General features: G+C 37.2%; 3 protein-coding genes across 5 annotated transcripts; 2 read left to right on the top strand and 1 right to left on the bottom strand.

The window, feature by feature from the left end:
• The first annotated feature begins 1672 nt into the window (after positions 1–1672).
• LOC137727371 (MADS-box protein FBP24-like) lies at positions 1673–4856 on the top strand. 2 transcript variants are annotated; one of them, XM_068466240.1, is made up of 7 exons: positions 1673–2147; positions 3159–3246; positions 3342–3506; positions 3850–3891; positions 3986–4027; positions 4145–4415; positions 4613–4856. In XM_068466240.1, the coding sequence occupies exons 1-7, from the start codon at positions 1960–1962 to the stop codon at positions 4615–4617; spliced, it is 801 nt and encodes a 266-aa protein (XP_068322341.1). In that variant the 5' UTR covers positions 1673–1959; the 3' UTR covers positions 4618–4856. The 2 variants fall into 2 exon arrangements, with proteins under 2 accessions (XP_068322341.1, XP_068322342.1); XM_068466241.1 differs by having other exon boundaries at positions 3159–3225.
• Positions 4857–6400: 1544 nt separating this feature from the next.
• On the top strand, positions 6401–9511 carry LOC137727680 (probable arabinosyltransferase ARAD1). The gene is made up of 3 exons (XM_068466506.1): positions 6401–7437; positions 7691–8056; positions 8909–9511. The coding sequence occupies exons 1-3, from the start codon at positions 6499–6501 to the stop codon at positions 9095–9097; spliced, it is 1494 nt and encodes a 497-aa protein (XP_068322607.1). The 5' UTR covers positions 6401–6498; the 3' UTR covers positions 9098–9511.
• A 727-nt stretch (positions 9512–10238) lies between these two features.
• LOC137727679 (protein NAP1) lies at positions 10239–21298 on the bottom strand. Of its 2 annotated transcripts, XM_068466504.1 has the most exons (24): positions 21115–21298; positions 19567–20003; positions 19392–19466; positions 18888–18968; positions 18136–18216; positions 17924–18003; positions 17308–17392; positions 16941–17066; positions 16688–16795; positions 16435–16479; positions 16212–16354; positions 15829–15961; positions 15572–15682; positions 15373–15451; positions 15016–15209; positions 14281–14426; positions 13661–13742; positions 13442–13552; positions 13042–13167; positions 12805–12944; positions 12603–12699; positions 11529–12520; positions 11064–11276; positions 10239–10901 (listed from the first exon to the last, which is right to left on the bottom strand). In XM_068466504.1, exons 2-24 carry the CDS (start codon positions 19978–19980, stop codon positions 10418–10420), a joined length of 4146 nt encoding a protein of 1381 aa, XP_068322605.1. In that variant the 5' UTR covers positions 19981–20003; positions 21115–21298; the 3' UTR covers positions 10239–10417. The 2 variants fall into 2 exon arrangements, with proteins under 2 accessions (XP_068322605.1, XP_068322606.1); XM_068466505.1 differs by lacking the exons at positions 19567–20003; positions 21115–21298 and having other exon boundaries at positions 18136–18226; positions 19392–19424.
• Between the last annotated feature and the right edge of the window lie 1675 nt (positions 21299–22973).

Here is a 22973-nt window from a genome sequence, read left to right on the forward strand (position 1 = left end):
TTTAAATTACTCTAACTTACAGAGAAAAATAATCAAATTCAAGTGCAAAGAGAGTGGAACATTGCCCTAATTAACCAACTAATCTAACTCAGATTCACATATACATAATAGACATATAGGTGTACAAACCAAAAAAAAATTAGTATAAACTTCGTATAGTTCATTAAAGTTGTGACTCACTTATACGTGTGCCAAAACAAAGGTGACTGATGCTTCAAAGAGTCAATTGCAGATTAATGATACATTTGATTAATGAGCAGAAATTTCATATAAAAAAAAAAATATATATATATATATATATATATATTATCTACACTAATTAGAAGGAGAGGTGGGTTTAGGCTCACAATGAGCTATCGATAATGTGTTACAAACTCACCTTTGGTGAGAATCGAATTTAAGATCTCTCACTCATAAGTGAAAAGAAATATCACTAAACCGTAGTACTAAGTGACATAAATTTCATATCATGCTTAATGACTAAGTCAAGAACATTATTAACACTAATCTGTGATCCATATCGAAATACATCAATATGTTTCAAACTGTTGTGAGCCAATTGTCCAAAGTATTTGATTTTCATTTCATTTTCGAGGAAGCTTTGTTTGCTCACACAACTTTAAAAAGCTTTCCAGATTTAGCAAAATCCAGAAAGCTGGGTTTGCAGACAAAAGGGCAGGGTGGTTAACAGTCGCTGCAGGCAATAAGACATCAACACTTTGTAGGTTTTCTCGCGAAATTACGTATATACCCCATAATTCAAAGCTTACATCTGTGCAGCATGCTTGAGTATTGCGAGATCTTCTTCGTTCTAATTAGGCATTGAGATTACAGACCATGGACCACTTTGCTCATCTGCAATTCCATGTGCTCCCGAACCTACAATTTTAATAAGCAAGCGTTAAAATTTACCAGTACACACAAGTAGGTGCAATCGAGTACTTCTCTATATATGCCCTGCGATCTGTATTAAAATTGACCAGTATGAATATATATATATATATATATATATATATATATATATATATGAATATCAATTGTCATTAATTGTTAATCTTTTGGAAAAAAAAAAATTATGAACAGGTAATCGACAATGTATATAAAGATGAACAATTATATATAATTAGTGCAAAATTAACTCGGAAACAAAGATGTATATACATAAATGGAACTGCTTGAAACGATGAGTTTACTAGTCATGGTTAAATATACCATTGTAAATAAATCAACAAAGGTTGTGATTAATGTTTGGTGTGGTTGAAATGTTACCATGCTATTTTTTTTTTTTGGGTCAACTTACCATGCTAATTAAGGAGGCATTTTGGACATATTGATTTGAATTTACATATGCTAAGGAGGCATTTTGGTAATATAGTTTGGAAAGATGGGCCAATTGCCAAGCTAAGTTATCTAAATATAGAGTCTCTGTATAAGTTCATTTGCCACAATTCATCTTGCCAAACTTGAAACCCAACAAGGCAAAGAGAGAAAGCAGAGGTAAAGCAGCAATCCCTCTGAGTCTTTGGCTTCCAAAGTCCTCCTTCTACCTCTCTCTCTCTCTCTCTCTCTCTCTCTCTCTCTCTCTCTCTCTTCTACATATGTCATCATTAGGGTTTTTAGAAAACTAGGTTCTTACTTCTGATCACAGTTCTTTTGTTTATTGTAGGACTCTTTCATTTAAGATTTTTATTGGGTACAACTCTCTCATCATTAATTTTCATCCAACAAAAACAAGAAGCCTTTAGTACTTATAGCATACTAATAATTAAACAATTTTTTTTTCCATATATAATCCACATATACATGCTTGTTTAACCCTCAAATATGTATTTTTAAACTAGCTAATTGTTGGGTTTTTGAGTCTTGATCTAAATCAGGAATTTGAGCACTGGTAGAGTCAGAGTTCCATAAATTTCTTCTAGCTTTTCCTACAAATTAAAGAAGAAAAATTACGTAAATATGGGAAGGGGCAAGATAACAATTTCGAGGATACAAAACAAAACCACAAGGCAAGTGACTTTTGCGAAACGGCGGGCAGGACTGATCAAGAAGACTCATGAGCTTTCTGTGCTATGTGATGCCCAGATCGGCCTTTTCATTTTCTCAAGCACTGGCAAGATGTTTCAGTACTGCAGTGAGGCATCAAGGTGATGAACTAGTCCTCCCACTCTATGTATGTTTTATTTTCTTGCTTTCTTGGGGACTTTTTATGGGTTTGTTTTATTTTTTCTTTATTCGACGTGTTTCTTAGATGGGTTTTATTTACTGATCTGGTTGCATAATTTGTGTATATTTGTTCTGTTTGCAAATTAATGGTTACAGAAGTTTGATTAGTGTTTCTCTTTTCTTTTTACACAGAAGATCATATTTTGGTTTCAGGTTTTGCTTTGTTTCAAATCACAACTTCTCTCTCCTTTCTTTTTTCTTTTCACCGATCTATGAGTTTTACTGTTGTTGTTGCCATTTGGGGTTTTCGTTTTTTCTACACTGTTCTTGCGCATGATCTGATCTTAGTATCTTTCTCCCAATCTGTAACTTATTTATTTTTCCTTGAATTTATTTTTTCTCAGCACCGCAGGTTGATTTTTACACAGTGCTATGCTTTGGTTTTCAGTTTTGGCTCAATAGCCTCATCAAATTTAAATGATTTGACCAATTGAGTTCATCTACTTGCTATTTGCTCAGATCTGCATATCTAGGGTTTTCGAAACCCTAATAATTTCTGACTGAGGCACTCATGCTGTCCTATGTCAGCAAAAACAAAGAGTAAGAAAACAAATAGTTGATAATTCACGGTCAACAAATAGTTCTGCCACAGACTGTCAATTGAATGTTGATGTCTACCTACTTCAATCTCTACCGTCTGATCTTACTCTTTATTTTCACTTGATCATTTTCCGTTTTGAATTTTGGGTAAATCCCTTTTCAGATTTTTATTTTCGTTATGGCACTCATAACCAATATTGTTGCACGACACGTTTTGGTGAATTATTTTTCCAGATTTTTACTGAGTAAAATGTAAATTAATATATGACATACATATGTCTGTTAGTTATAATGTTACACGTCTAATTAAGCTATATGTGATCCAACTTTAGAAATTAAATTCATGTTAATTAATATCATCATCTTCATGGTTTTGTTTGTATGTCTTATAGCGTGGAGGAGCTTATTCAAAGGTACCAGGTTGCTAAAGGGATTCGAATACCGCAACACAACGACACGGTATATGCACCCGGTGATTATGTACTGAATTTCAACTCAAAACCAATATGATTGTTCTAAGTGCTTTTGTTACAAGAATTATTTGTGACACACCTTCTATTTGTGGATATATATAGGAATATATGAATGCTGAGTTGGGAAAAATGAGGAGAGAAACTCACCATCTGGAATTAAGTTTGCAACGCTACACGGGCGAGGATCTAAATTGCGTTCGATTTGAAGATCTGGTGGAGCTTGAACACCAACTGGAGGCGTCTGTTAACAAGGTTCGAGCTAGGAAGGTATAATTAATCTTCAATTGTCTCCAATTACTACATTTTTTAGTTGAGGTTATATATAGTGTTACAGGTTTAAATTCGGTACTGTATGATTTGTAACATGGTCACATTAGAAGGTCCCTGGTCGATGGCCATTCACGAAAATTCTACCATGCTCTAGTGTATTCAGTAAACTAAGACTTTTAACCGTTAGATATTGATTAGTGAATATTTTACCAATGATTTGACGGTTGAAATCCCAGTGTATATGAGTCACGTGTTTTGATTACCTAGCTAACCTTTTTTGTTCATGAATTTCTTGGTTTTTTTTTTCTTTTCCAATGACTAATTGGAAATTGGCGTACAGTTTGAGGTATTGCAACAGCAGATAGCCAATCTTCTTGCGACGGTAAGTTTTTAAACCCATGATCGCTAGCAATATATTCACTTTTTTGGTGAATATGATCTGACATACTGATGGGTTGCATTGTCATGAAACTTAGACCAAAAGGCGGGAGGAAGAAAATGAGAAACTATTCCATCTGGTGAGTATCTGCAAGGTTATATCTAACTTTGAAATTTCCGAAACGTTGCTTACAAATTAACATGCATGACGAAGTGTTAAAAGTTTGATTAATTTAAATGTGTATATGGAAATTTAGATTAAGGCGCATCGGGCAGCAGCATTTGGTCATGATCTGCAGGCGCATCATGAGGCTCACGAGCAGTTGGAGAATCTGGAGATGATACCGAAATCTGAGGAGCACCGACACGTGCTCGATCAATTCCCATTTGCAGGTGAAGAACAACCAAGCAGTGTGCTTCAGCTAGCTACTTTGCAGCCTCAGCCTCAGTTCAACCCTTACCCTCACCAGCCTGCTCATCATCATCCCGGCCTTCTCGATTTCAACCTCAGCGGCCCCTCTATATACGGTATACGTATATATACAGCAGTTATACATATTATATATTTGATCATGATCACACAAAGTGTTTAATTAATTACACTGGTGATATATACAGCCTAATTTTTTATTCTTTTTTTTTTTTTTTCCAGCTACATATTCATACCACGGCTTACAACACTAATATAATTCTGTCTGAAACTTATTAGTTTTGTTGTTCTGCAGAGTGACAATTTATGAGAAGGGATAGCTAGCTTCTGGCATGCATGCATCAAGGAAAAAAGGGGTGTCTGAATCCTCTTCATGCTGGAATATTACAAATATCTGAACTACTTTTTCAGGGTTTTTGGACTTATTTATAAATATGACTTATTAAGAATATTAAGATGTGGTTTTCTAGCAAAAGATGATGTGGTTTTTGTTAAGATATGTTTATATCATGAATATTGATGATGAGTGAATCATAGATCAGTGCGTAATCACTTATATTTTACAATAGACTCGCTTTTCAGTGATCACTTATAGTTTATAATATCATTGAGATCTTACTTGATGCATGGTGCACAATTAATTACCTAGATTGTGTACATTTTTTTCTTCTTTAAAATTTTTAATCCCTTTTTTTTTTTTTACAAACGATTGAATAATTTACATAAATCTACGGGAGGGGAATTCGAACAGGGACCTCGAGTGCAAAAACAAATACTCTTAACCAACTGAGCTACAAGCTACTTGCTATAAGTTAATGCTTTAGAAATTATTGAAGTTAGTAAAAATGTACTAGAAATATATAGAAGTAGAGCTGTTGTAGACAAATCAAGACCAAACAAGATGCAATTTTTATGCATGTTTATCAGTTTGTAAGTAGAAGTAGGTAGTTAAAAATTAAAATTGACTATTCTCCAAAATGTTTTTTGTATATGGCATTTCTTCTTTGTTTCCTATTTCAGATCGATGTGAGGGGCATAAAACGAATGGATTGATGGGAGAAAGTCGGTTTTGGTAGTGTTTGTTTCTTGTTTCTAGGTTCGTTGATGCTGCTTGTGTGATTAGGCAACATTTTTCCTTCCATTGCGAGACTGGGAATCGTAGTGCGACTCCTGCTTGTATTTCTCTTGGCTTCAATCTTGGATCACAAGCTTTCGTTTAAGACAAATTCTTCAATGTGACTGTAACATCACTTTACTGATTCGCACTTTAACTGATTCAAATGTATCGAAGACGTCTTAGCTAACACCATGTCACCATTAATTAAGGTCCTTCGTTGAACCTTTGATAACAAGATAAACTTTACCATTTATTTGACTATCACGCTTCATTTTATAGCCTGAAGGTTCCTAAAATACCTTTGTGAATTTCTCCAATCCCTAAATAGATGGACTGCCATGTCGAAACCACAAGCTAATTTTTTTAAGAAAAAAAAAAAAAGAATAATCAACACACAACGTAGCAAAAATGTTTTTTCTTTTTAGTTTTGCATACACATACATAAATGAAAGGGACAAATTGCATATTTTTTTTCATTCCCAAGGGAGAAATAATTTAAATATTGTAATGTGACAATGAGAATTGAATATTCATATGTTTGTTTAAATACTCTATTTTATCCTAACAACACACATCAATAACTGTTTTTTAAAGGAGATTAGTTTGTGACTTTGTCAAGGTAGTCCATTTTTTCGAAAATTGAGAAAACTTACATAGATATTTCAACCTCCTCTAACCATCATTGTGTGATTCATCAACGCGAGAAATTAAACATAAATCATACCGTGTAGATTGAACATAATTTAATTGTTACATCGTTGCAATAAAAAAGATTCATAAATTCTCCCAATATTTTAAATGCAAGTCTAAAAATTTCCATTATTATTATGACATTTTTTGACAAACCATATTATTTACACTAAAATTTAAGAGCTTTTATTTATAAAAAAAAAAAATATTATTAAATCGTAAGGGTAAATGAAAATACATTCTCAATTCTTAGTAGTAAGTGGACGTACATTCTCAATTCTCAAGGGCCGCTTAAAGAGAAAACATACCTGCCTCCCTGTAACGCACTTGGCGCACGTTAGCATGTACGCCGAGGCCCCAAAACAACGGGTACGATGAGTAGTGAGCTCCGATCCAGCAAAGCCAAGAAGACTGCCAAACCCTCCTCTCCTTCTTCCACCAACTCCCCCCATGCCCGCCGCCGCCGCCGCCAAATCCTAACCCAATTCCTCTCAATGGCGCGAAAATCCTCCCTCCTCAAGCAATCCCTCGCCACCATCGTCGGCGTTCTTGTCCTCTACGCCTTCCTCAACAACTTCCTCACTCCCGCCGCCACTTCCAAGCTTGAGAACGCCTTCCCCTCCTTCTCCTCCGCCGCTTCCAATTCGATCTCCCACGTGTTTGTTTCCCGGGAAAATCAGCTTAATTTTCCCGGAAAGCCCGTCAAAGTGTATCTCTACGATCTCCCGAAGCGGTTCACTTACGGAGTCATCAAGTATCACTCGTTAGCCCGCGGCGGCCGGCCTGACGACGACGTTTCGAAGCTCAAGTACCCGGGTCACCAGCACATGGGCGAGTGGTACCTGTTCCAGGACCTGCTCAAACCCGAATCGGAACGGGTCGGGTCTCCAGTCGAGAAGGTATTGGATCCGGAAGAGGCAGACTTGTTCTACGTGCCGTTCTTCTCGTCATTGAGCTTGATTGTTAACCAGGCCCGACCGGCCTCCGGGTCGGAGAAGCCGTTGTACAGCGACGAGGAGAATCAGGTGGCGTTGATTGAGTGGCTGGAGGTGCAGGAGTACTGGAAGAGGAACAATGGCCGAGACCATGTGATCATGGCTTCGGACCCCAATGCTCTGTACAAAGTGATTGACAGAGTGAAAAACTGTGTGTTGCTTGTTTGCGATTTCGGGCGGTTGAAGGAGGACCAAGGATCGCTTGTGAAGGACGTGATCGTGCCTTACTCTCACCGCATCAACACTTACACCGGGGATATCAGCGTCGAAAATCGCAACACCTTGTTGTTCTTCATGGGCAACCGCTTCCGAAAAGAGGTACGTCTTCAGTTGCTTACTAAATTTCTTATCTTGATCATTGTTGTTGTTTATTGTGATGGACTATCTTGTGGGTTTGTTGGAAATGCTGCATTTTTAATAAGCATTGTGTGATTGCTTCTCATCTAAGTCTATGAATTACGGGTTTGAATATGAATCAAGAAACTTTATGGGGTAAATGTTTGATATTAGGATCAGTTATCTGTCCGCCTGAGCTAATGTGACTTTTGGGGCTTTTTTCGTGTTTGTGTAGGGCGGAAAGATACGTGATTTACTATTCCAATTACTTGAAAATGAAGAGGATGTTATAGTAAAGCATGGAACACAATCCAGAGTGAGTCGACGGGCTGCTACACAGGGGATGCATACGTCGAAGTTCTGTTTGAATCCTGCTGGTGATACTCCATCAGCCTGCCGACTTTTCGATTCTATAGTTAGCATGTGCGTGCCTGTGATAGTCAGCGATAGCATTGAGCTGCCATTCGAAGATGTGATAGACTACAGAAAGATAGCAATATTTGTAGAATCCAATGCAGCTTTAAAGCCAGGATTCTTAGTCTCAGTGCTGAGAGGAATCCCCACTGAGAGAATTCTGGAATACCAGACAGAGCTGAATGAGGTTAGTCCAAATCTTTGTATTTTGGGATTTCAGTTGCCTTTTCTCTCTGATGTTTTTCAAGTTTCATTCTGCTGTATTCGTGCTATTGTTTTCAAATTTTCTTCTGCTTCAGTTCTTGCTTGCTTCTTTTACTCATTTTCAGTTTGGAAGGTTTTACATTTGATTTGGTTGGAGACCAAGCATGGGGAAAAGGGTAATGGCGAAATGAAGATTAAGAAATGGAAAACATATGTAAACCATGAACATGCCTAAGGAAACTAATGCAAACCGATACAGGACTTGTATCATATGAGTGTCTAAGATGTAAACCCTGTACTTAGGTTCTCAGTTTTTGAACTGGAATAGTTGCACCGATTTCTCTTTCCTTGAATCACATGGGAAAGCAGAAGGGGCAAAAAATAATAGAGTTTTCACGGCTAGGAAGGTCTCGTACAGGGTAAAATCATGACATCTTATATCTCTGTCTCACTGGCCACACTCTGGCATTCTCTGTTAGTTGTGCATTCAGCAAGGTCTTTTCTTTTTATATTTCGTTCATCTTTGACACTGGACAGATGTGGGTATAAGAGCAAGGTTGAACACAAAACTGATATGCATCTCCGTAGAACCCTGGGATGATATTTGACAAGTGTCTAGGACTCTAGATAGATTATTTTAATGGTGGACTTTGTGGCAAAGTTGTGTTGATGTGATGCATAAGAGTTCCTCAAGTTTTATGTGCATCGTATATGTGACTGCAATTTAATGTATGAAAATGGTACAAACTTAAGAGTCATCTACTAAGTAATTCCAGTGCACAGTTAATGACAGTGGAAATTGTTATTCCTTACTAATCTAAATTTCGTGATTTAGGTGAAGCATTATTTTCAATATGGAGAACCAAATGGAACAGTAAATGAAATCTGGCGCCAGATCGCACAGAAGCTCCCCTTGATCAAATTGACAATCAACCGCGACAGGCGACTTGTCAAGAGGGATTCGAATGTGCGAGACTGCTCTTGTCTCTGCTCAAACCAGACCGGGATTATAACTAGCCTATGATACCACTCTCGTCAATGAGAGACTATTAATCAATCAGATAACACTCTCTACTTCAAAGGAGGCCGCTCCACCTCTGTCAGTCATTTGGAGCTTCATATTTTGATCGGAAAACCTTGGATCGACAATTAGTCATGAAGGATTCGCTTATGCATCTTCGGAAGAGTGATGAGCAGTCGGTGTTTCGTTATAAGCTGCTGCTGCTTTATGCTGGTTATGACGAAGCTGAATGACACGCAGTTCGTTCTTTCACAGATTGGGGTTTTCGATACGGGGCCTTACACAATTTGCTGTAGTTGTAGATACTGTTGTTTTACTTGGTCATGAAGAATCAGCAGCTGGAAAATTAAAATTAAATTACATGTAACTTGTAATTCATTTGTACATTAGTAGATAATAAAAACCATATTTGTTTCATCTATTGTCTTGCCCTCTATCCGTAAACACGTTGCGATCGCAGCCATTTTTGTCACTAAGGGCTCATTTGGAACTGCTTTTAAGACGGCTGAAAGCGTTTTTTTATGAAAATGTTTTTGAAACCAATTTTTAGTTAAAATGCAGGATTCAAGTGAATTGTGAAATAAAATTTTGCTTTTGGAAGTTGGAACCTACTATCATATTCTCTCAAAATGCTTTTAGTCGTTTTACAAGTATTTTCAAACAAACCCTAAATCGTATCAAACGCAATAGAGAACCATGTTACCAATTCAGTCACATATCAAGACAAACAAACAATATACAGATCTCTTCTGGTGATTCCGTCGAAGTGTTCTAACATCCAGGTTAAGAGACTAAGCATGCCACATTTCTCATATGGTATTAAGATTAAAATTTGTGGTGTGCCATCAGCTTCAGATCCTCAACCGGGCAGCCATTTCAGGCTGATGAAGTTCCAACTTCATCAATTACTGTCTGTCTTGTAATGAAGGCCGCCCGGACTTCTGGATCTAAACTCATCGTCGTTCTCATATCGCCGCTCCTCTTTGTTTCAGAGTGTAGTGTGTAGGGTTTTGGAGGAGAGTTCAGTTCCACAGAGTTGAAAGAGAGATGTTTCGAATACTTTTGGTTTTTCACGTCTCGCATTCTTGTTTCTTTGTGCGAAAATCATTTCCCTTAAATAAAGAAGCACCCAGTGCCGAGTCTCGACTCACATAGGATTAAATTTTATTTCTGTCTTAATATTTCAGCAACACTCTAGATATACAATTTGTCAAAATTCGTATGAACTAGCCCATCTATCTCTAATAACTGAGGCATTGACAGAATTACAGAGTAGATAAATTACCATCCCTTTTACCTTTTAACTCGGTTTCGCTTCGTTTTTCACTTGTAGGATATTGGACCGGATCTTGAGACAGCGAACCTCGGTAGCGGACTTGGGCCGGTACTCCCTGAAGTTGAGCCTTCCACAAACTTAACTTTACTACGGCTTGAGCTGTAATCTAAAGGCCCGGAACGACGAACATTCCTTAGCCTGCTTTCTGTGCTCCGTAAGCTTCCGCTGTCAGTTTCATGCTCCTGGCTATGGGATGATGATCCTTTGAAATAACTTGAATCATACTGAGGAGTGGAATCGCCGCGAGGATGTCGTACTCCAGGAGATGAATGTGAGAGTGATGCAGCAGGTGAATGGCGGGGTGAACCACTTAGTAATGCAAGTGGCGTCGATGGAGAGTTTTCATAATACTGGCTGTATATCGAACGAAGAATGGCATATGGAATATAGGGTTCCAGAGAGCTTCGTGGAAGATAAGGCGAGATCTCACAAAGTTGGTCTAGGAAAATTAGCTGTGCTACGAGATGAGATCTGTGAAGAACAGTTGAAATTATTAGCAGCTTGCACGGGTAAGTAGGAGAATTGTAGATAAGGTACATGAGCATGCAAGCAAGTGAAATCTTGTCTTGGTTTTACGTACAATCAAATGAATTACATGTCCCCGAACAAGTGAGAAGAGACGAATGAACTTACCGGTTAGTTTCATTCCATGAATCCAGTATAATGCCTGCAGAGAATTTGACGAAGAGCTGCATTGTGGATTTTATGCTTGCTTCAGCTGACGAACGGCTTTGCATTTCAGTGTCCCCATTATCAGCAGCATGTCCATTTGAGAGAGACTGTCTTTGTTGATGCTCACGCTCCAGTCTAACAAACTCACTTCCCGCGATTACAGCACTAATGCACCTGCCAACAAAATTTGTCCATGATAGGCATTAATGCATTTGGCAAAAAGACCCATTAATTTTTAGTGATCATGGAGGAATCAAGAAACTAAATAAACAAAAAATTTCCTGTTGGACTAAGCACTAGTGAATAGGTAAGGGTTTGGATAATTTGCCTTGACGAACTTTAAGTAATCACGAATCCCATCTTGTATTCAGAAATATCTAGCGTAAAATATAATTCTACTTAATGGTGAAGTAAATGCAAGTGCACCTTGCCAAGCAGTGGATATTGTTGTTGAATCCCCCTGTGTCCACGTTGAAGGCAGTTGTATTCCAAATATTTGACATCATGAAAGTGGCAAATAAATAAGGCAAGAAGCTCCATGAACCATCGTTTGCACCTCCAACCTCTTCTAAGATAAATCTCACCCACTGAGAATCATGATCGTAGACTACACCAAAATTGTTTGCCACCCCTCTCAATCTCCTGATTTCTATCTTTTCAGGTATTTCTTCAGGTATATGCTTAGCTATCCCGGTCAACAATGAATGTATCAAGGGTGCACCTTCTAAGAGCACAGCTCCAGAAGCTTCAGCTAGAAGTCTGTCAAAAGCCAAGGCCAGCCCAGCTTGGACGCAAAACCCAATCACAGTGTCTATATCAAGTATCTGCTTTATTGATGCGTCTCTTTCTATTCGGTCACCAGAATGCAGGCTTCCAGCAACCGCCTCTAGCACGTCACGGTTCGATCTCAATGTTGTGTCGATACAATTTAAAAGTGCAGCAGTGTGTTCTTTCAGCATTCTGTCTAACCTGTCAACTCCATAGCCACCAAAAATCCGAACAAAGGCCTTCAATTCTTTAAGATCGGTGACTGAATCAGCAAAATATCCACCAACAGGCCTTGTGCTCTTGAAACATTTGTGAATTGGAGCAAAAAGGATTCCAGCGCCAGATATATCCTTGATTATATTTTCAATGTACCAGTTACAAACAGCCTCAGTGGCTGATCCTGTTTGTTGCTCTGCTGGCTTCTCAAACAAATGCAAAGAAGAAACTGGTCCTGAGAAGGCCTCTGAGAGCAGAACTTCTCGAATACCCTGAGTTAGGTCCATGCTAATATGCTGCTCTGCCAGATGGATGATGCTTATGTGTCTGCGAATAAGTGACTCCAGAACAGAAGGCCGTTGGAGATCATTATCAGTTTTAAGTGCTGAAAGCAATCTCCTCCTAAGGTTCCCAAGGATGCATTCTCTCATGTACTGTGGATATAATAATTGGCACACTTCAGTAGAATGCAAGAATCACGTAATCTTGTGGTTGAAGAAAAAAGAGTTTAATTACCTCCCTTAAGACAAAAACATGGTTTAGTACACATATAGGCTCCATATCATTCAAAACTGAGCATAAATTGGTCAGTCTCTGCACTGCAGCTTCTAACCTGCCATTACCAAGAAAAAGCAAAGGCACTGTTAGCTGTGTCAAAATATTGGACTCCGAAAAAGAGAGCACACAATGCATGAAACTATGATGATTAACGACTTACATTTTGATAGAAGTATTATTTTCAGGATGACTCTCCTGACCAGGAAAAGGGAAACCAGATGGGCCCTTTGGAGATTTAGCTGAAAGATTTGATACTCTGGATGCATAATTCATATAATACGCTGCCTGCTCCGGGAGAAGCTGAAAATTTTCTCAAAATTAGTTCTGTAAAACCTAATTGAATAAACTGCTTCTTATTTCCTGTTATTTCAAAATTAGATCAGATAAAAGTGATTACCTGGATCTCAAGGGCACCGAATCCTCCTTCAGAATCAAGTATGTTGATTAATCCCTCGAGTCCTCCCATTATTGATTCAATCAGAGATTCAACATAAAGGACTGCATCCCTGCCAATTTTAGTTACCTGCTTGCAGTAAGGGGTTAAGCACGGTCATTTCATTTCTGGTCTCATGCATCCATGTGCATGCTGAAGCAAGTTAAGCTATACCATCCGAACATCAGAACATGCTTTATTTTGTCTCAATGCAGGACTTAGTAATGAATTTTTGGCAAGCATGTTAAAAGAATTTTTTGTGTTTTAAATTTGTTGAAACAATGATTGCAATTTGCTTGTTGGGACTGTAGATATGTATAGAAAGTTTTAAGGGGGCGTGGAGGAAATTGAGTTTATGGATCACCTCTTCTGGAACAATTGGGGAAGCGCATTCTGGAAAACTACTTGCAATGCCAAGCCATGCACAGCAATGCTGTGGGCGACCTTCTGGGCCAAACATAGTATTCCTGAAGACCTATTTCAAGAGAAAGAATACAAAAACAATTTTAATTTGTGTCAAGTTATTGTTACACTAAATGGGAACTTATCAAACCAATTACAGCTAAAGAGAGAAAGCGCTTACTGCTGTAAGGTGCTGATGGTAGAAATACAATTTCTTAAGACTCGCATGCTCTGATAATTGAGTTTCCAGTTCGTCAACACATCTAAATTGAAACATATACGTGTGTTATTATTGTCACCTTGACACCTTCAAATGCATGTGCAGCCATGTGTTAATCTAATCATGAAATGTTGAAGTTGAAAGCATTTTATTTACTTCAGGAACTGCTAAATAGATGTTCCAATATCAGCTGTGAAACTATTTTGATCATACTATGCTCAACAATATTGAAAGGAATCCATTAAATGTTTTTCACTTTTCAGGCAAAACATTGTGCTATCCTAGCTCCTATAGGTAACATAAAAAATGTTCAAATTATTTTCTTCTTTTTTTTTTTTTCCCCCTTTTAAATATCCAAGATGACTCATGCATCCCAAGATTAACAGCACTTGAGAATAAAATGGAACCGGTTAGAATAGCTTCTAGGAATCACCAATAAGATTTTAATTACCATTTTCTCCAACTGTTCCATGCATTTTTGTTAACTCGTAACAATATTTATCTGCATCGATGTAATTGACTAATTGCAATGATGGACTACAAAATCATCACAACGGGTAAAACAAAGTCAGAAGGAGCACCTGGACCAATTGTATGCAGCATTTCCTTCCGATAATAAGCCTTCTTTCCCAGTAGAAACTGTAGCTTTCTCCAAATGTCGTATGTTTATAGATGATCGGGAAGATGTGACTATCATCAATATTGATAACCAATCCTTTCGAAATTCCTGTTTAGTAATCACAAAATTAATGCCTAAAAAATGTATAAAAAGAAAACCTAAATAATTTGAGAACTAATATTCTAGAGTGAAGAGTACAATACTGAGAACAGTTATTCACATAGAGCAATACCATTAGGAACTATGCTAACAAATATAAGTTAAAACAACTCAAACTGAATAGACCTGATTGCATAAACTAATTAATTAAAAGAAATTCTGATTAATTAAAAGAAAATTTGATCCACCTTAAAACTCTGATAACGCTTTGTGGTAAATTGTTGGGCATGCGGGATTGGCACTTCTGACTAATTAACATACTTGAATATATACATGACACTATCTCTCAAATATTTCCCATTAATCACAATTTATAGTCCTTATAATTTATACCAAACAAGTAGTCTACACCTATTTCAGCACTTTGATATAAATTAAAGTGATGAAATAGCAAATGGAAAACTTTATATCCAACAGAGGTGCCAAATAAACACAAGCAAGTGATATCTCAGAATCTACAAGAAATATCAATTCGGCATCTGAAAACCTGGGAAGATTTATTCTAAAGAAAACTGAGCATAGTCTGCAGGTTTCTTACACTTAGATCACATGTAATGGCAGATACATTTTCACCCTGTGGTTTTGGTATGTTTTCAAGGTGCTGAACAATCTGCTGAAAAAGACCTTTCAAGCTTGAATCTAAGTCAAGAGCCACCATCCCAGGGGTATTCAACAAAGACCGGATTCTAACAGCACAAGAAGAAAGGTATGATAATGCATAACCTCGAATCGCTGCACAAGAAGAAATATCTTAATGCAGTAATATAAGTTTATATAGAATTTATCTTATTTCCTCTATTGAGAAAAATATACACATGAAGATTTCTTAATATAGAAATTATCATATTTCCTCTGTTCAGAAAAATGGCATGGCAGACATTAAGTTCAAACTAACCTGCAATGTACTTGCGTACTAAACAGCACAGATGGTCCATTCCATCTAATAAGAACCCGATAGTTGGATCACTTGGGTCCTGCAAATGAAATCGTCAAGGTTAAAATCAAGCACTTCATTATCAGGTTAAATACTAGGATAAAAGATTGATCATGATGGATCTCAATAGATATTAGATACGGGAAAATATTAAGCTTACTATGTCAACAGGTACCATGCGAGTGGTTTTAGATTTTGATGACGCAATCCCAACATGTTGGAAATACCAGATGACCTCACATTGAGCAAAAGCCAAGGCAGAGAATACCATCTGTAGAATACATCAAATCATCATAATATTATCAACAAGTTCTAGAGTGTTTCATTGTGCAAAATTTTCTACTTAAATTTAAAAAAATGCAGTTGAGCATACCGTTTCCAAAAGCACATTAATAGAAGCCTGCAATGAAAACGTACCTGTATGTTTGGAGCCAACAAACTAGGCTGATCAGTGAAGAAAAGCGCCATTCTTCCAATCTCTTGCTTTAGCAAGATTCTCCTCTCATGATGAATGGCATCACATGAGAGTAATGCTTGCTCATGCACTTCACTGCATGAAGAAACCAATTTTAATGCATTCAATGCACTAACACAAACATTGCCAATCATAAAGAAAGTTCATTTGATGGGAACTAAGGGTACTGATGTATATTCGAAACATGAATACAGATGTCCCAACATGGGATCCATGCAAATGAGAATTGTATAGTTCCAAGTTCCAACTTGAGAAAATGATAAGGTACGAACCTTATCATTTCTCAACTTGGTTTTCATATTTAGACTTCGTGTTATGTACGTACCTTATCATTTTCTCGACTTGCTTAGCAACACTATACTCCAGATCTGCTTCTTTTTGCTTCGTACGACCAGACTTTGCCATCTTCTTTGATTCTAAAATTCGTGGCAGGACATATAGCTGATAATCCTCATGCAAAAGTATATACTGCATGTTTACATTACAACAATTAACTACTGAAAACGATGACAGTATTTCAGCGACGGAAAACTGACAGCAAAAATCACCTCATCCCTGAACAATGTAAGAACCAGATTTTCTTTCAATACGACCTGAAAGCCACAAAAGTGTAACAAAAATAAGGGGAAAAAAAGCCAAACACATTATGCATGGTAATATAACAAAAAGCACCTACACGTCTAAAGAAAATTCCTAAAACAAAAGCCAAAACATGCATATCTTCTCTTCCCTTAAGATACGCTCAATTTATTCAATATAAAATTGGCAAGAGAATTTGAAATCAAACAGTGTAAGGTTTACCAAAGCAATATCAATGCTAGTGACGCGAAGAAGCTCATCAGGACAAACAAGATACCCAAATAATACCCATTCACGATAAGAGGTGACATTTGCTAGATCCTGAGCTCTCTGCAAATGGAAAATAACATTAACCATATAATGCAGTTTGCAATACCACTACTCTAACAAAACATTCAGATTGTCAATATAAAAAAGGAGAAACAGTTTAGGAGATTTTTGGTAATATTAAAATTACAAAGTTAAAATGTCTTACCATTGGATGAGCAGAATTTGTAAGTATGTCTGGATATCGAGGATGATATGGACTTAAAAAACCTTCATTTCTGAGCTTTCTTGTATCTGTTGACAAAAAAATAATAGGTCCCACAGCCTCTAGCACCTGGCAAAAGAAAAATGAAACTCAATGGCAATATAATTGTTTGTGCTTGACTTATTATCAACATCATCTTCTATAAAAACGTGTACAGTTACACTAACCAAACACACTGTAACTATAGACAAATTTGTTATCAATTATGACATTTGGGGAGTGGGGATTTGAACTCAGGTACGCCTCTTTATTCCGTGGCCACAAAATAATAATTATCAAAACCACAGTGATAAATTAAACACAAACTAACCTCTCCAATACGTGGGCTCACAAAATTTAGGTCTTCTTTTAATCCTTTCAACGGTGGATCATAACTGTCTATAAACTGAACCAACCTATTATCAACAGAAAGAAAAACATAAGACCAGAAGTTTTAAGCATGAACAATAAGAATAGGGATTTCCCATTAAGATGAATATCATATTGGGGGTAGGGCTGCACTCAAGCTGAGCCAACAATGAGCTCAGAAGAGCCCAAGCTTGTCACGAGCCTTCTTGTTGAGCCTCAGATCAACTGACTGATGACTGGGTGGCAAGTCACTAAGTTTGTTTGCAAGCCTAACTAGGTGGGGACTTTTGTGTGGGGGGGGGTGGGGACTTTTGTTCACTGGTTATGCAATGATACATGGTACACCAGATCTACCTACAGATATTCATGCATGAATATAACTAGGTCATACTCTTAAGTTCCATATACTCAGTTATGCAGAAGCCTATAACCACTACCCATGTGCTTCATGGAGTCATTTCTAGAATTCCATTTAAACATTTTCTGATCCTCTAATAGAAGAACATAGTAAGTAGAATAATCATAAAATAATTTGATTGATAATGATATGCAGCAAAAACAAGTAACTTAGTTCCTACCGATGATAAAAATCACAATCTCGGTCTCTTGACATGGAATGCAAAAGGTTATACATTTGTAGCATCATTTTCCTTGGTATCTGTTATAAGCATAGTGTTAGCAGAACAGTCAGTACATGTATGTATTAAGACAAAGCAAGTAAGACTCAAAAAATGGACAATGACAAGAAACATATTGAAAAAAAGAGGACGAAGAATGGTAATTAACTTACCTTCTCCGAGAAAAGGTTAACGCGTACAAAGGAACAAAAGAGATCCATAAATGCATGTAGTATAAGCGAGTTCTGATGGGGCTGCAAAGTACTGCACGAAGTTATTAGAGATGCCATGTAAAACCTTTATAAACAATATCATCTACAAACTTAAACTCCAAGGAAATAATGCAAGCATTATTTTTATTTTCTCAAACTCCCTTGTAAAATGTGAGATGTGACCTTAATTACTTGTTCACTTCTTAATAAACTCAAATGCATATAGTGGGAAGCACTTTATCAATTCACCTTTGCTGCATGTCATCAAATCAGTTACATGGAAACATTGCGTTTGTTAGCCAAAAAGGTGTAAGATAGATATTGAGGTTCTTCTTCTGTCTGAAAAGCAGAAATAAAAATTTCTGACTACAAATCTATATTCACATATGGCTAGTTTGAACAAGCACTGTACATCTGTTTCTACTACAATTGTTACACTTACTAATTAGACTACCCTGTTGTGAACAGTTCACTTGCTTACATAACCAGTTTCAAGGTTTGTTCAACTTATTCAATCTACACTTTCAACATGAATCAGTGAGGGTAAGAGACGGAGATATCAGAAAAACTTACCTATTTCACATCAACCCTATCCTTCTAGATATCAATTTGTTTGGCACAGTGTATAGAGTTGAAAGACAAAACAGTGTCAATATCATTGTTCCACCCACAATCTATAATTCAGAGGTAAAATAAGTGATAAAGAGACTCACCAACAAGGTAATAACTGTACTGCTCAGATCCAATATAAGTCGTAGAGCTTGTTCTCGGAATGCCATCAAATCAAGAAGCAGCTGTTGCATGCAAAAGAAAAGCTATTATTTGACTGCATCTAACATATGGTCATCGTAAATCTATAATAGGAAGTGAGCTAGCGATTTGCAGACCATCTCTCAAATGAAAACCACCACCACCCAACAAAAATAATTAATTGTAACCATTGGTGCAAAAGCTCCTGGACAAATCATTCATGAAATTGTTGTTGATAAACTCGCCACAAATTAAGAATTAGGTTTTAGCCTTTTAGGTTTCAGTAATAGTTGATACCTAATTCCTCTATAAAAAGATAGATGAAACAAGCACAATTAGACACTGATGATAACTACCATCTATCACCAAAAACATAAGCACTGAAAAGGAAACTAATAGTTCTGCAAAAGCATTTTATAGAATATGCAGATAATGGAATAATAGAAGTAAATATACTAACTTCATACCTGGATCCATGGCTCTAAGCTTTGTAAATGAAGTTCTGCATTTTCTTGCAAGGCATCCCAAGAAACCTTATCAATCTGCATCAATACTTTTCCATATTAGCAATACTGGCTAGCTCAGTAACGCCGACTAACAAAGGAATACCTAACATTTAAATGAAAACCAATCCATTCTTACGCGTTCAAGCTGTAACTTGCTATAATGTTCAGGGAACTTCTTTGAGAGTAACAAGCAAGTTCTTGGATGGTTTGGGAACACACCAGCTTTCCAAAATGCTTCTGAAAATACATGGCCAACTGGATCCGGGTAATCCAAAATTTGGTTCAGCCTATACATTTTAGCCATAAGGCCTTCTGCCACTTCTGTTAGTTGAACTACCCACTGCATGTTCAAGCCTTTGTGGGAGCCGCCTGAACTATGGACCTGTCCATCAGGACCAGAATTCCTGGAGCTCCTCAAATTCATTGGAGAAGTTGCCTCTGGACCCAAGTACTCAGTCCATCTTGATGGACCCTCCCATTCTCGTGATCGCACAGAAGTTGGTGACAGTGATGAATCTTGGCTAGAGAAATGTTGTCTCGATTTTGCCATTGGTAAGAGAAATCAAGACAAAACTGCATTTCAAGTTTTGGTTTGAAGTCAAAAATATTATAGAGTAAGAAAGAATTCAAATTTGATAACAATGTTAAATTAGTAAGAAAAAACTACAAAGCACTAGTCATAGAACACATTTAAGATAACTGATTCATTTGTTTGATATAAATTTGAAATTAATATATGCTAGAAATCATTTCAAGTCCATTTCTTTTCTTCTTTTGCTCCTAAATTGAAATCTATGAGGCTAGAAATCATTTCAAGTTCCTTTTTTTCCTTCTCTTTCTTCCAAATTGAAATCTATAGGGCTAGAAATAAGCTAATCAACTAATTTAACTATACAATGTTAACTAAATCCTTAGATTTGGAATTACTCCTTCCAAATGAACCCCAAAACTCCTACATATCTTAGAAGTTCTCCTGTTCTACATTGATTTCAAGCAGTTGACAAAAATAAACAAGCAAATGTCAAAGAAAGTAACAAAATTTGAAAAAGAAACTCAGCATTCATTTTCTCGTCCTTTCTGAGCAACCAAATGAGGGGCAGAATCTTGCTTTATTTTCAAACAATACAGCCTTCCAGCTCCTTAGTACTCAAGAATTAAGTTTTTGTTCACCACATTATAGCACAATGGTTCCACTCTTTCATTTTGCAACGAATAAAAGCCGATTTGACGGATTAACAGACTTCAACAAAATAAGACAACCTCACTAGTACTAGACTATTTCCTTTTCGATACACCAGCAGGGAAAACCCTTCAATTAATGAGTTCAAACTAGCAAATTAGTAAAACTAGATCAATTTCCGGAATATAGAGCATTTCGCAGTTTGGAACTGAACCGAATTAGTAACATTTGAACAAAAAGCAACAACATTTAGCCTTCCTAACCAAACAGACACTACATCAAGTAATGAAAATAAAAATCCCATTTGGCTGCTCAGAAAATGAACAAGAAGATTGCAAACTGAAACCGAAAATTACAAGCATTGTCACTACAATTGTCATTTCTCAGACTGTTTCCCTCTTTTCTTCCCCGCAGTTTCTCGGCAGCCAAACAGACCAAATACAGGGAGGGAGTGAGAGAGAGAGAGAGAGAGAGAGAGAGAGAGAGAGAGAGTAGTAGTAGTACCGTACAAGTCAAAGCTGCGAACTTGAAAGGCAGAGCAGGCAGAGGCAGGTGAAGATCATGGAGCTCAGATCTGACTCTCTCTCTCTCTCTCTCTCTCTCTCTCTCTCTCTCTCTCTGCTGTGAATTTCGATTTGAGAAGCTCTCCACTACGAGAAGAATGAATGCATCTCTAGAGAGAGAGAGAGAGAGATAGAGAAGCGTGGTTGGTTTAGTGGGAGAGTTGGGAATTTGGTTTAATAAATATATATATTAAAAAAATTTACAAAAAATGGTAAATTATTTTTTAATTAATTAGTATTACAGGCGGGGGAGCAGGTGAGTTTCTTTTATTTTCTCTCCTCTTTCTTTCTCAGAAGTTCCAAACGGTTAAAAAGTAGGGTGAAAGAAAAAGGGAGGGGATTCCCTCCGGATTCTTTTTGTGGAGATCAAAAGACCAATCAATCACGTTCGTTTATCGTACATCGTACCGTCAGAAATTATTTAAAATTTAAAATTGAATATAAATAGTATCTAATGATTTCTAACCCACGATGTACAATGAATGGACGTGATTGATTGATCCCCAAACAAAAAGAATCCTTGTCGGAAGAAAAATTGGGAATTTATTGTTTTTCACTCCTTTTTTACATTTTTGCTTTCTACTTTGTTCTTGGCAATAACATCCCAATTTACTGTTTCTCAATGTGAGGGTGACAATGACGTGATTTTAAAGTCGTGACATTTTTGTACGAGGTTTGCAGCTCAAGTAATTAAAAGTATTTATCGCTTGCATTACTTTGGCAAATTCTCAATTTTCCAATGTCGCTTTTATAAATGAAATTTTTGTGTCAAATTTGTATTTGGATTAAGTTTTGGTTAAATCTAGCTTGATTTTGATTAAATTTTGGTTAAATAATTTGTTACAAAAATAAAATAAGTTCTTTAAAATTATTACATCATAGGTAAGAATACGACAACATGTGAAAATGCCTCAATATATATATAAAAAATAAATAAATAAATTTATACCCTTTGGTAAGAGATAATAGATATGAAAATCATTTTGCTTTGAAGTACATTTTAGTAGCAATCACTTGAGTTTGAGTAGATAGCATGAACACATGATTAACCTAAGACCATATATATTATTATATCTATACATCTTAGTTAGTGGCACGCATGATATTGCTACATATTAAATTTGTTATATATTTATCTTAGCAGTTTGACTTACAAGATGTTGTTAGGTCTTCCACGGTAGTTTGAATGAGCGTGATATCTATATATAAGAATCAAGCGACCTGAGTTTTATACACATTATGTAGTATCCCACATCGCCCGTGAGGGCGTGGTCTTTGGGCCTTATATGTACATGCCTGGTGGTAACCTTTGAAGAGGCCTTTTGGGGCTGCGGCCTGCAAAAACAAAACCGTGCGGTAGCTGGGTGGCTGCGACATAGTCCAGGCCTAGAATGCCAAAGCGGACAATATCCTCAAGGCGGGAGACTGGGATGTGACAATTTGGTATCAGAGCCAGACTCACGGTCGTGGTGTGCCGACGAGGACGTCGGGCTCGGGCTCCCTAAGGGGGGTGGATTGTAGTATCCCACATCGCCCATGAGGGCGTGGTCTTTGGGCCTTATATGTACATGCCTGGTGGTACCCTTTGAAGAGGCCTTTTGGGGCTGCGGCCTGCAAAAACAAAACCGTGCGGTAGCTGGGTGGCTGTGACATAGTCCAGGCCCAGAATGCCAAAGCGGACAATATCCTCAAGGCAGGAGACTGGGATGTGACACATTACACTTCTACTACACCAGTGTGAGTTTAAGATGTTGATATCACACTCATGAGTTCGTTCCTAGGGATACTACAAGACTGCTA

Source organism: Pyrus communis, chromosome 3, assembly GCF_963583255.1.
Source record: "Pyrus communis chromosome 3, drPyrComm1.1, whole genome shotgun sequence".
In the NCBI taxonomy this organism is placed as follows: Eukaryota; Viridiplantae; Streptophyta; class Magnoliopsida; order Rosales; family Rosaceae; genus Pyrus; species Pyrus communis.